Source organism: Desmodus rotundus, chromosome 3 (genome assembly GCF_022682495.2).
Source record: "Desmodus rotundus isolate HL8 chromosome 3, HLdesRot8A.1, whole genome shotgun sequence".
NCBI classification, from domain to species: Eukaryota; Metazoa; Chordata; class Mammalia; order Chiroptera; family Phyllostomidae; genus Desmodus; species Desmodus rotundus.
The window spans coordinates 22,819,935-22,834,803 of NC_071389.1; the positions used below are offsets into that span (position 1 = coordinate 22,819,935).

Genomic DNA, 14,869 nt, shown 5'->3' on the forward strand with positions numbered 1-14,869 from the left:
TAGAGGTAGTGGTGGTTGTCATGGTTTCATGCTTTCTAGTCCCCTGATCCTCAACTGCTAACTGTTCCTTAATCTTACATAGGTACAAGTACATAATGGTATCTAAAGGTTTTTCAGTCTGCTTTCAGTAATCTGCTTTTCTCACATTCCCTAAGTACTCTATGTGTGTGTATGTGTGTGTGGCTGTCGTTTAGGAAATACAGGAAATAGGAAAGGGAATATGAAAAACATCACAAAAGGAGGTTTTTTATAAAAGACTATGAAAAAAACATTTAGAAAACGATGCTACTCAACATTTTGGTTTGTAGAATAAAATATCTCAGATTTTTCTTATTCAGTAGTTATTGTTAAGTGCCTTCATTTAAGACATAGGTGAGTACACCTGAAACTTATCTATATTATAAATCAGTCTTACCTCCATTAAAAAAAATAGATGGTTCTTTCTGTCAAGAAACTTATAATTTAGTGGAGGAGTTAAGACACATAAGATAGATGAAGTGAATGATGATAAGAATCTTTGTGATGGCATGTAAAAAATCATATGAATATTATAACTAACATATAATGCCAAATTCTTTCTGAGGTCAGGGAGGTAATTGTGGAGTACTACATGTGGAAAGAATCAAAGAGATCAGCTAATCTGATACTCTTTTTTTTTAATAGCTGAAATCCAGAGAGGTTAAGGGACATTCAAGAACACATATTTCTAATAGCAAAAGTGAGACCAGAACTCCAGAATCCTAACTTGATAATCATTAAGAAATATTTGTAAAGCAAGAAGATAATAAAGTCTTGCTATTTGTGACGACTTGAATGGACCTTGAGGAAATTTTGCTGAATGAATGAAGTCAGACATGGAAAAACAAATACCATATGATTTTACTTACGTATGGAATCTAAAAACATCATAAATGAACTTTATACTTTGTTAATATTATGGCTTGATTTTATATCAACATCTGCAAAGCTTAATTCCCTTTATTTCCTTCAAAAGACTAGGTTTTTGTTTTAACTTTTTGTAATATCACTACAACTAGTCAGTTAAAGTTGTTGGTGGGCTTTTGAAATTAGTTACTACACCTCAACAGTTGGACTTCTGGAAATTAGAAGGAATTAGACAGAACTACAATTCCTTTTCAGTGTTAGCTCAACAGTTACAGGCCAAAATGCAGCAGTATTTAAATCAATACATATGAGGTTTCTCTTCTCCACATGCCACATGCTCAAACATTTGGCACTATGACATTAATCACAGTGGCAGCATAGTGATATATTGTAGCCACACAAGTTTCCACTTTAGTCAGAGGAGTTTTCGTGGACAAAATATCCAAGAAATGCTCATGAATCTTTGTGAGTTGACTTCTCTACTTTAGATTTTCTGTCCATTGGTTTTCTTTTGCTTTCCTCACCCCTTTGGTGTGGTGTGGTGTGGTGTGGTGTGGTGTGTGTGTGTGTGTTTCTTATGTAATGATTTTGATTGAAAATGATTGTTTGGCTTAGGAGCATGTTTAGCAGACTTTAAATGTTTTTGGGTTTTTTAACAAGTGAATGGTCTTAATAACTAAAGATAAATTTTTTTAGAAATATGACCTAGAATGTAAGTTCTATAACTTAGATTTTATGTTAGTTTGTCCAGCTACTAAATACTTGTCTATATGGGGATAAACCCTGAGTAGACTGTTATGTACTTATTCAAAATCATTGAACAATGAAATACATGGAAAAAATTATATACACAATATGAATATAACAAATCTATTTTAGACACATAAAAATTTGAAAGAATCTTAAAATAATTGATAGTAGATGTAGTTGGGGGTTTTTTGGTTCAATTTTCTTTTATAATTTAAACACTATAGACATTTTGCTGTTATAATTGTTGGTTTTTAAATATTTTATTTATTTATTTTTAGAGAGAGGGAAAAAGAAGGAGAAAGGGAAAGAAACATCAGTGTGTTGTTGCCTCTCACATGCCCCCAACTTGGGGACCCCGTCTGCAGACCAGCGCTCAATATACTGAGCCACACCAGCCAGGGCACTATTTTAATTATTGTTGCTTTTTCTTTTAATTTTTAAATTGACTTTTAGATTTTGGAGATAGGGGGAAGGGTGGGGGGAGAGAGAGGAGTGAGGCAGACATCAGTCTGTTCCACTGATTTATGCATTCATGGGGGTTGCTTCTTGTATGTGCAGACCTGGGATTGAACCCATAACCTTGGCGAATCAAGGAGGAAACTAACCAACTGAGCTACCTGGCCAGGACACCATTACTATTATATTATGACTAATGGTATAGGGACAAATATTTGTGCATATTGTATATGGATGTAATATAATTCTGATTGAATTTTAGAAGGAAAAAATAAATCTATATTGATGTTATTTCAGATTTTAAATGGAAATCTCAAATCAGAGTGTTTGAAGGAACACCTTTTCTGCTGTTATTAGGAATATCATTGTCATAGTGTTATAATTGGGTAATATGCCAAGAGAGGGATATACTTTTTTAATGTAACAACTTTATTGATGTAAAATTCACACACCATACAAAAATTCACTCAGAGGTGATGTACAACCATCACCACTCTCTAATTTAGAACATTTAGATTCCTAAAAAGAAATCTCATAGCCATTATCAGTCACTACCCATTGCCTCCTTCCCCACAGCCCATGCTAAACACCAGTCTACTCTCTGTCTCTGTAGATTTGCCTTTTCTGGACATTTCATATAAATGGAATTATACAATGCCTGCCTTTTTGCATGACTTCTTTAAATTCACATGTTTTCAAGATTCATCCAACTTGTAACATGTGTTACTACTTCATTTTTTTTGTTACTAAATAGTATTCCATTGTATAGATAGTTTATAGATTTATCAGTTGATGGATATGTGAGTTGTTTGTACTTCTTGGCTCTTATGAATAATGCTGCTATGAACATTTGTGTACAGGATTTTGTATGGACATATGTAACTTTTCCTTTACTCTTTCAAGGAACTGCCAGACTCTTTTCCAAAGTGGCTGCATCATTTTACATTCCCACTAGCAGTGTGTGGTGATTCCAATTTCTCTACATCCTCACCAAGATTTGTTATCTGTCTTATTTGTTATAGCCATCTTAATGACTGTTAAGTAGTACCTCATTGTCATTTTGATTTTTCATTTTCCTGTTGGATAATGATGTTGAGCATCTTTTCATGTACTATTTGCCATTTGTATTTTTGGAGAAAAGTCTATTCAAATCCTTTGCCCATTTTTAGATTGGATCTTTTGTCTTTCCATTAAGTTGGATTTCTTTACACGGTCTAGTTAAAAGTCTCTTATTTGACCTTTTGATTGATAATGATAATGGTCATTGATAATGATTTGCAAAATTTTTTTCCCTTTCTGCATGCTGCCTTTTCACTTTCTTGATGATGTCTTTTGAAGCACAACATTTTTAATTTTGATGAAATTCAGTTTTTTCTTTTGCCAGTTGTTCTTTTGGTGTGATACCTAGAGAACCATACTTAGAGGACATTAACCCCAAAAAACATTAGAGGACACTGACCTCTAGAAAACACTGCCAATGAAAAATCAAATAGTACGGTGTTTAGCTATCTTGGGGAAATTGTACCATGCAAAATATGTCAATTAATAATGTGTCACTTTGTTTTCCTTGTTTGTTAATCACTTGGAAGAAAAGAAATCTAACAGATAGGGATTATTTCAAATCTCAGAATTGTTCTTTAAAAAATTTATTTTTATTGTGTTTTTTTTTTCATTACCATTTAGTCTCCTTATACTCTCCACCACCACCACCACACCCACCCCCCCAGACCCCACCATCATAATCACCACATTGTTAAAGTAGCACCAGAATAAATTACTCACTGGTAATTATAGTCTTTTGGTTAATAGTACAGTATATTTGGGATTGAAAGATACTTTTATAAGTAAATATATGTCTAGACATCAGGGACTAGTAGGTAGAGTTTATTCCTAACATCTATCCATTGTGTAGATTTAAATTATAATAACAGCTATATAATATCCCATTGTATGGATGTGCCTTAATTTGTTTACTTTAGGTCTGCTGCAGTTTTTTTCCTTAGACTAAGTTAATAAGTCCATTTAAACCAATTACCTCAATTTACCAAATAGTTTTACCAAAAATAGAATGCTGTTGGTACTAGATACAAAAATATATGGACCCTTACTGGAATTACAATTCTAAATCCTGCAGTAACTTTACAAACTTAAAGATTATTTTTTGGATACTCCCTATTTTCATTTAACTGTTTAATTTATTGTGCTCCTGCTTTTTGTTGCACACCGTGCTATGTTCTGGAGGTCACAAGGTAAATACGACATGCCCCTTGGTAAGGATTTCATAGTCTATATGGAGTGACAAGTTCTGTGAGATGTGCATTATGTGCTGTGATGAAAGAGTAATGGTAATTTTATTAACCACTGTCACTCCAATCAATTCAATGATTTTTTTTAAATTAATGGTTTCTGCTTTTGGTTAGGGAAGAAGATGGGGTACATGACATGGTATTTGAGCTGAATAGTTTGTCCAGTGAGTCAGGGGAAAGAATAATCTGTATAGAGAGAGCATGAGCCAAAGGTAAGACATGTTTATGTAACAGAGGTAGGCCAGTATAAATAGAGTCTGAAAAGTTAGCTTGAGAGTACATCATTATGCTAAGGCCTGTGAATTCAGAAACAGTAGAGAGCCATTGGAGGCTTTTGAGCAAATGAGGAACATCTATATTTAAAAGCATTAACTAATGGAAGTGTGGAGAATGAATGAGAGAAGAGAAAGACCAGTCCTAGAGAACATTTTTAAGGCTGTTGGAATAGTCTATATCAGTGGTCTTTAAACTTTTGGTCATACATTCCCATTAGTTAAAATGTTTGACCATACACTTAATAGACAAATATATATACATACATGTGCTTAAAAAATGTATAGACATGTGCTACTATTTTAACATATTGCATAATTATAGAAAACTTAAAGGTGGAAAACAGTATTTTGAAATAAACTTTAAGAATATATTTACTAATTTGAAATTTTTAGGTTAATGTATCAAAAACCTGACAATGTGTACCATACAATTGAACTGAAATAAGTTGCAACATGCTGAAAATGAAGAATGAATGAGAGTTCACCATTAACCCTTATATGTTGCAGAGCTCCCATTATTCTGTTAGGATTCCTGGTGTACCATGTTACACCTAACCATCTGACATGGACTAAGTCGGGGCACCAGTATCAAGCCATATTCATGAATATTAGTAAGTCTTAATTTCAAATTGTTAGCTGAAAATTAAATATAAAAATTTTTTTCTCATGCTTCAGCATACTGTTACTATAGCACTTTTCGTACCTACTTTTCTAGATTAGAAGTAGTGTGTCGTAAGACTTAACTAACAGCAGTGGTGAAGAGAGGGCTTAGATGATTTAGAACAATAAATAATTTAGGTATGTGAAGAAAAGGAAGAAATAAGAATGGCTTCAGAGTCCCTAGCTTATGTAATCGCAATGACTTTAACAGAAATACAGATGGTGAAAGGACCAAATTTCTTATTTTCTCATTTGGACATTTGGATGTTGAAATGTGTAAGAAACATCAAAATGGAGTTCAACAGATTATTGGAAATAAGTGCCTAAAGCTCAGGAGATATGTCAAGGTGGAGATTGAGATTTGAGACTCGTCAGCATATAGGTGATAGTTAATAGGGAGAGTGAGTAGAGTCAAGATACGAGGACTGACAATAGATCTCTGGGGATACAATTGTTTCAGGTTTGCCAGTGAAGACACGTAACACACTAGAAAGGAAGGAGAACCAGGACAAAGTAGAAGGTGTTTTAGAAAAGGTTTCGCCCCATGCAAGATAGATACTCTACTCAGTTTTTCACATGATTCCATCAAAATAGCCAAAGACTCACATAATTTCTTTTGAGTCTTCTATTCTAAACTAAAAGTCCTTAGTTTGATTTATTTTTACTCATATTACATGAGTTTCTATCAGGATTACCTTCTGGTGGTTTCATTTTTTAGGGCCTTATTTCCAGATTGAACAAAGTACTCCACAATATGAAATGACCTCTGCAGTATAGGATGGGATGATTACCCACCTTGTACAGGGTACTTAAATATGTGCAGCCTGAGTTCTTCAATTTTGAGGAAGCTACATCATACCATTAGCTCTTTCTGGACTTACGTCACCCAAAGCCTCTTTCCACAAGAGCAATAGTAGGTAAGTTCAGATAGGTGCTCTAATTTGTTCTTACTGCAGTTGAACTTTTCAAACAAGTGCTTAAATTTCATAATTGCCCTTGTTACGCTTCATCTTCAGTGTTATAGTTTGTCAGTAGCTTTTAACACACTTATTTGTTTTTAGCTTACTAGTCATGTCTCCCAAGTATGTATCATTTGGGGGTTTCTTACACAATAGGTATTTTTGATTATTTATTAAAGGTAGGACACTAGATACGTTTCTTTTGCTTATCGTATTGATAGGGGTTTTGGGGGAGAGGCACTTTAGAAGTTTATTCTGAGTAAAAGTTTTCGTGAATGTCTAAGTTAAGTTAGAAAAAGAAAAGGAACTGGCCTTCCTCCACGTTATAACATAACATAATAAAACCCTCTAGTAATCGTGAAAACATATGATACTGGTCCGATAACAGACAAATAGACCACTGGGATAAGATAGAGAACTAAGCCATATTTGTTTATATGTGAGAACTCAAGATAAAACAGAACCTGTCAAGATGGAGGTTTAGGTAAACATGGCTTGCCTCCTCACACAACCACAGCAAAAATTACAACTAAACTACAAAACAGCTATCACCCAGAACTGTCTGGAAATTGTTCTGTGTGGAAGTCCGATGAGCAAGGAATTAAAGAAGTCACATTCATCCAGATGGCTAAGAGGGGTGGAGATGCAGAATGGGTGGTCTTACACCCTTGTGTGGTGGATAAAAATTGGGAGGGATCCCAGCCTCACACCAGACCACCCAGCCCAGGGTTTCAGTGCCAGGAAGGTAGGTCCCCATAACTTCTGGCTGTAAAAACCAATGGGGGTTGGAGCAGCAGAAGAAACTGCAGGATTCTCAGGTGTCTCCTCTTAAAGGGCCCACAACAGTCTTAGGAGTTATGCAGACTCACTCCCTCTGGGCTCCAGAACCAGGGCAGCAACTGGAAGGGTGCCAGTGGCATATGGGGAGAAACTGAAGTGTCTGGCACTAGGCTGAGTGCTGAGGAACAACTTCCTCTCAGACAAAACTCCAGAGGCCGGGTAGCAGCCATTGTCCCTTTCATAGAATAGCAACACCATATCTGAGACTCTTATCAGCCTGGTTCACAGGGTTGCCTTGCCCTGGAGATAACCTAAGGCTCCTTCCCATCCAATTTATGGGTATACTTTTCTATAATAGGCCACACTGTAAGACAGAGAGTCAAAGTAACTCTATCCAATAAATAGAAACAAACACAGGGAGGCTGCCAAAACAAGGAGACAAAGAAACATGGTCCAAATGAAAGAACAGAACAAAACTCCCAAAAAAGAACTAAACCAAACGGAGGTAAGCAATCTATCAGATGCAGGGTTCAAAACACTGGTTATTAGGCTGCTCAAGGAACTCACTGGGTACTGTAGCAGCATAAAAAGACCCAGGCAAAAGCATAGGTTGCATTAAGTGCAATAAAGAAAAGTATACAGGAAACCAACAGTGGAGGGGATGAAGCCAAGAATCAAATCAATTTAGAACACAAGGAAAAAGCATTCAATCAGAACAGCAGGAAGAAAAAAAGAATTCAAAAAAAAATGAAGATAGGCTTAGGAACCTCTGGGACATCTTTAAACATACCAACATTAAATCATAGGGGTACCGGAAGGAAAGAAGAAGAGGAAGAGCAAGAAATTGAAAACTTATTTGAAAAAATAATGGAAGAAAACTTACCTAATTTGGTGAAGGAAATAGATTTGGTCCAGGAACCACAGAGAGTCCCAAACAAAGAGGACTACACCAAGACACATCATAATTAAAATGCCAAAAGTTAAAGATAAGTAGAGAATCTTAAAAACGGCAAGAGAAAAGCAGAGAGTTACCTACAAAGGAGTTCCCATAAGGCTGTCAGGTGATTTCTCAAAAGGAAGTTTGCAGACTAGAAGAGACTGGCAAGAAATTTTCACAGTGATGAAAAGCAAGGACCTACAACCTAGATTACTCTATCCAGCAAAGCTATCATTTAGAATTGAAGGGCATATAAAGTGCTTCCTAGACAAGGTAAAACTACGGAGTTCATCGTCACCAAGCCATTATATGAAATACGAAAGGGAATTATGTAAGAAAAAGGAGATCAAAATGATGAACATTAAAATGGCAGTAAATTCACAACTATCAATAATTGAATCCAGAACAGAAGCAGAACAGAAGCAGAATCATAGATATGGAGATCATTTGGAGGGTTGTCATTTGGGAGGGGGAAGGAAAAAAATGGGGGAAAGATGCAGGGATTAAGAAGTACAAATTGGTAGGTACAGAATAGACAGGGAGATGGTAAAAACAGTACAGGAAATGGAGTAGCCAAAGCACTTATATGCATGACCCATGGACATGAACTAAGTAGGGGGATTGCTGGAGGAAATAGGAGGTACTGGGGGAAGGGGGAAAATTGGCACAACTGTAATAGCATAATAAGAAATTTTTTTTAATTATAAAAATAGAATTATAGATTGATCAGTTATTATACTGGTCAGTAGATGGTATGAGAAAACTGGCTCACAATATGGGGAAAAATGAAATTGAGTCCTTACATAACACTGTTTATAAAGGAGGGCCTCAGGTGGATTAATGACCAAAATAATGTATATAAAACCATAAAGTTAATAAAACATAATGCATCTTTGTGATGTAGCATAAGGAAAGTATTTCTTAAACCCTCAAAAGCATTAAACCATAAGGTGAAAATAATTATTTATTTGATACAACAGTAAGAATTTCATTTCAACAAATACATGAATCATGTTAACAAGCAGGTAGCGTTTTGGGGAAGGTATTTGCAATAACTAAACCTGTTAATGAATTAATATCAAGAATTAAAGCCGGAATAAAACAAGCCTTTAGTTTTACCAGTAGGCTAGCAAAAATTAGAAAGCAAAATTGGATAATGCCAAATCATGTCTGGGATGTAGCGAAATAGGAATCTCCGGGAGTATAGATGAGTGCAGCCACTGTGGAGAGCAGTTTGGCAGTTCATCATCTAGTTGGTAAAACTCACTTGGATCTAATAGTTCTCTTTCCGGGAATATAACCAGAGATTAAGTCTCACGCAGGTTCATAGAGGGCCATAAAATAAGGTACTGCATGGTAGCATTGTTTTTGGTGGCTGGCAGTGAATAGACAACACGTAGAGTACTTCGCATCAATCAGAAAGAACTAAATATCCCACAGCAACTTACTTGTTTTCAAAAAACCTAGTACAGAGGATAAAAGTAGGAATATATACAAACAGAAGGATATTCATGAACACATTAAAGAAATAACTTATTGGGAATGGGTTTGAGGATAAGGAGTATGGAAGGAAAGAAATCCGTTAGAGGAGGGGTCTTAACAGATGAATGATGATAATGTACCATAAATTGAGGAGTGTGATTAACCTACCCTTTGTCCTAAGGAATACAAGTGGAGTTGGGGGACTCATTTGACAGTGGTGTGTAAATTGGGTTAGAGAAGAAAAAATTAAAGGCATTAAAAAAACAAGAAAAAAATAACTCAGGTATCAATACTAGGACATGAAGTTTTAATGTAGGATAGTGGTACTAAGGAATGGAAAATAAAGGACTGATGTAAAAAATACTGCAGCCTGGGCTGGTGTGGCTTAGTGGATTGAACATCAGCCTGCGAACCAAAAGGTCACTGGTTCAATTCCTGGTCAGGGCGCATGCCTGGGTTGTGGGCTGGGACATGCAAGAAGCAACCAGTCAATGTTTCTCTCTTTCTCCTTCCCCTCTCTCTAAAAAGTAAATAAATAAAAATATATGCCAAAGAAATACTGCAGGGAGGTGGAGTCAGCAACTAATTGAATGAAGAGATGAGCCATGTTTTGAATCTGGATACTTATCCAAAGTGGAAAGAGGTGCCAGTAATTAAAAAGAAGTAATAAACAGGAGGATAACCATATTTGATGTGGGGAATATATGTTGAATTCAACTTTAGATATATTCCATTGGAGGTCCTAGCAGTTCATTGAGGTACACTGTCCACTGTTAGAACATTGATCAAGAATATACTGTATGCTAGGCATCAAAGCAGAATATTTTTTATCTCTGATATGTTCTGGCCCTGCTGTTTTATTTTAATCTCCACAGCTGTGATCCTTAGAGTGGTTTACCAGGATTTGGTTAGCTTAAAACTACACCAATTTGCCATTAATTAAAAAGTGACAAAATAAATCAAAACATTCTGACAAATTAGATCTGTAAAATTTCACCTGAGAAACTGGAATTGGTGTTAATGGCCACGAAAGTAAACTTAAAATTGAAAAAAAAATCTTTGAAATTTGTTTTGTACCTAAACACTGATCAGTGAATCAAATCTTCATTGTAAAATTTAGTCTAGAGAAGACTTGATTTAAATAATTTCAATAAAATAGGAAAGGGGGGGAATATAGAAACTTTGAGCATGTAGAAAATTGCTCTGGGTGTCAAGTCAGCTTAATTATTTGTTCCAGAAAATGCTTTTTTCCTCCTTTCCTCCTCACCTATTCACTTCACTGGGCTAGAATTTTTTTTTTAAGATTTTATTTATAGAGAGAGGGAGAGAAACATCGATGTGCGATAGATACATCGATAGGTTGCCTCTCACATGCCCCCTACTGGGGACCTGGCCCGCAACCCAGGCATGTGCCATGACTGGGAACCAAACCTTCAACCTTTTGGTTCACAGGCCGGTACTCAATCCACTGGGCTACACTACCCAGGGCTGAACCTTCTTTTAAAATTCTTTCACATGTATTACAAATTATACCAGTACTATGTAAGTATACTCTTATTGTAATATATTTAGATTTGTATAAACAAAATAAAAAATCATTCTTCTCTCCACCTCTCTCTCCAGAGGTAGCCTTTGTGTGTATTTTGGTATCTATCCTTCTAGGTATCATTCCACTGCTTTTACAAAGAATGTGTGTACAAAAATAAATATTGACTATTGGATATTTGGTAATTCTCTCTGTAGTCTGTACTTTTTATAAAAAAATATATGTCTTGAATATCTTTCCATGTAAGTATGTGGGATAAAAATGTTTGCTGGGTAAAAATGGAGGTTTCAAAGTATCCTTACTAGCTAATTACTATGGTAAAAGTTGGGAGCAGGAGGTAAAAGGATAGGGGTGGTGGGAGATACAGGTGTGCTTATTGCTGTCAAGAATCTCACAGTCTAGTAGAAGTGAAATATATAATAACGGTAATACAGTGGAGTCACTGTTCCCATACATACATGTACTAGTTGCTATTTGAGCGCACAAACTCTGACAAAGAGAGGTGAATGAGTCAGGTGATGGTGAAAGGGATTTTGGATCAGTTTCTGAGGTTAGTATTTCCCAGGTCAACTGTGACCCAGAACAATTAAGTAATTCCCTGAATTCACTCTTCTCTGTTTTTGTGAAGTTCAGATCATTCCTTTCTGGTATCCTAAGCCATAGTTCTGAAAGCAAAACTTTTATCATGTATGATTGTCTTTTAAATTTTTGATAGCTTTAAATAATGTAAGAAATTACTTTAGCTAAATTTTTTAAAATTTCATCATATAGAGGATTATGTTAATGTATTCCCTTTTTTAGGGAGGTGGTTGACTCAATGGTTCAGCATTTTAAAGTAACTATATTTGGGGACCGTAGACCAGTTTATGATGGAAAAAGAAGCCTTTACACAGCCAATCCACTTCCTGTGGCAACTACTGGGGTAAGATACGTGTTCCTTTTTTGGAAAGCTATATTTTTTCAGTGTCTCCTTTTAAATGCACTTTTTATCATTTTACTTTATTACAGCCCATATATCATTTATCTTTTTTAACTTTTTATTTTGAAATAATTTCAAACTTAAGGAAAACTTGTAAGAATTATGTAGAGAACCCATGTGTATCCTTTACTAAGACTCACCAGTGTTCTTAATATTTGCCACATTTGTTTTAATATTCGCTTTCTTTCTCCCCTTTGCTGCCTCTATATCTAATAGATACAGGTATATATATACATATACATAGTTATTTTTTCTGGACCATTCAAGAGTAGTTCGTATACACCATGCTTTTTAATGTGTATTTCCTAAGAACAAAGATAAAAACCATAGTACAGTTATCAGCTTCGCTAAGGTTTACAGTGATACACGGTACTTTTTATCTAATCAACAACCCATATTCCAATTTTGTCATTTGTTCCAATTATGTCCTTTAGCATTTTTTCCTTTAGTACAGAATCAAGTCCTGGTTGATGTTTTTATTTACATATCATGTCTTTCTAGTTGTCCTTATTCTGGAGCAGTTCCTCAGACTTCTTTTCTTTCTTTCATGACATTAACATGATTGAAGATGGCGGGCAAATTATTTTTTAGACTGTCCCTCACTGAGTTTATCTGATGCTTCCTCTTTATTAGATACTGATTAAGCATTTTTGGCAGAAATATTACATGTGTTCTTTCCTTATCAGGGCATCATAGCAAGAAGCACATAGTGCGTATTTGTTCCATTAATGGTGATGTTAACTTCGATCCCTTGGTTAAGTTTGTATCTGCCAGGTTTCTCCTCTCAAGTTACTCTTTTTCTCCTTGCTCATTGTGGGGAGATAAATTTTTTAGAAATTGTGGTAAAATACACAACATAAAATCTACTATCAGAGCCATTTAAAAAAAATAAAGCTCTTAACACTTTTTAATGTCCTAAATATTTTTTTAGTCTTTTTTTAAAGATTGTATTTATTTATTGTTAGAGGGGAAGGGAGGGAGAAAGAGAGGGAGAAAAATACCAACTGGTTGAGGGAAACATCAATTGGTTACCCCTGGCAGGTGCCCCAGCTGGGAACCAAACCAGAACCAAGGCATGTGCCCTAACTGGGAATTGAACCAGTGACCTTTAGCTTTGTAGGACAATGCCCAACCAACTGAGCCACATGGGTCAGGGCCATCTGAGCCATTTTTAAGTACAGTTCTGTGACATTAAGTACATTCACCACTATCACCACGCATCCATCTCCATAACTCTTTTCATCCTGTAAAACTGAAACTCTGTACCCCTTAAACATTAACTCACCCTGGCAACCATTCTACTTTCTGTCTCTAGGAATTTGACTATTCCCATTACCTCATATAAGTGGAATTACACATTTTCTTTTTGTGACTGGCTTATTTCACTTAGCACAATGTCCCCAAGGTTCATCTTCGTTGTCACATGTGTAGGGATTTTCCTGCCTTTTTAAGGCTGAATAACATTTCTCTGTGTGTGTGACACATTTTCTTGTTTGTCCATCCATTGATGGATACCTTTGAGCTATTGCAAATAATGCTGCTGTAAGCATGGTTGTAGCAATACCTGTTCTAGTCCCAGCTTTCAGTTTTGTTGTGTGCATACCCAAAAGTGGAGTTTCTGGATCACATAAATGGTAATTCTGTTTTTAATGTTTTAAGAAATCACTATACTGCTTTTCACAGCAACTGCACCATCTTATATTTCCACCAACAACAGTACACAAGGTCTCCAAATTCTCTACACCTTTGTCATCACTTGTTGTTTTCTGATGTGTTGATAGTAGCCATCCTAATGTATATAAGGTGATACCTGATTGTAGTTTTGATTTGAATTTTCCTAATTACTGGTGATGTTAAGCATCTTTTTTGTGCTTATGGGTCATTTGTGTATATTCTTTGGAGAAATGTGTATTCAAGTGCTTTGCCCATTTTTTAATTGAGTTTGGTGGTTATTGTTGAGTTTTAGGAATTCTTTATGTATTGTTAGATATATGATTTGCAAATATTTCTTTATATTTTATCGGTTACCTTTTCACTTTGTTACTTTTGATGCACAGAAGTTTTTAATTTTGATATGGGTGATACTTTTAAGAATCTTGTTTCTTTTTACAATTTTTAAATAATTGATGTTTCCTGCTTGGAAGAATTATTTCTATATAGTAATGGCGATTTCCTAATTCTCTCATTCCTTCTACATTTATTAGATGTATTCTACAGTAAGGAAGAGGATTTTCTTCTCCTCTGTATATTCTATTTAATTTGACTGCTCAAATTGGTTCCTTTGTCCTTTTGACATGACACACATCTTTTTTTTTTCTTTGAGTACTTCCTTACTTTGTGGCACAAGATGTTCCAGGCTCATCTTATTTTTTCCCTGCATAAGACCTGCAACAGGCCATTTCTCAAAGGAACACTAGTTTCTTTCAGTTGGGGAACGCAGTTTAGAAACCAGAATCTGGTTTACTGCATGTGCTCATTGCTACTAGGGTATATGTGCTTCCAAGCCCTTTCAGTGGACAGAGGTAGGAATAGAAATACATACATATATACATACATACTTAGATACAACTAACAGACAGTAACAAGTAAATATTAGATGGCATACAGTAAACCTAACTTAGGTATCCTGCAAGTACCACTATTTGTGTATAACGTACAGTCTATTGTATGTTGGAAGTCATGACTTCAAATCAGTTCTTCCAGTTCTAGTCTGTCCTCACAGGATTTCTCCTTAATTCTTCACATTAAATATTTGAATCTTCTCCCCTAGCTGGTGTGGCTCAGTGGATTAAGCGCCAACCTCTGAATCAAAGGGTCACTGGTTCAATTCCCAGTGTAGGGCACATGCCTGGTT

The 14,869-nt window shown here is 35.5% G+C and overlaps 1 protein-coding gene across 2 annotated transcripts in view; it reads left to right on the top strand.

Moving 5' to 3' along the window:
• LOC112299352 (protein argonaute-3) overlaps positions 1-14,869 on the top strand; it is a 118,424-nt gene that overhangs the window by 24,389 nt on the left and 79,166 nt on the right. The window contains exons 1-2 of one of the 2 annotated variants that reach the window (XM_053919607.2): positions 1,466-5,283; positions 11,838-11,958. In XM_053919607.2, coding sequence (XP_053775582.1) covers positions 11,854-11,958 — 105 coding nt within the window. In that variant the 5' untranslated portion in view covers positions 1,466-5,283; positions 11,838-11,853. Of the gene's footprint in view, positions 1-1,465; positions 5,284-11,837; positions 11,959-14,869 lie in introns of those variants that run through there. The other variant, XM_024554572.4, reaches the window with a different exon arrangement.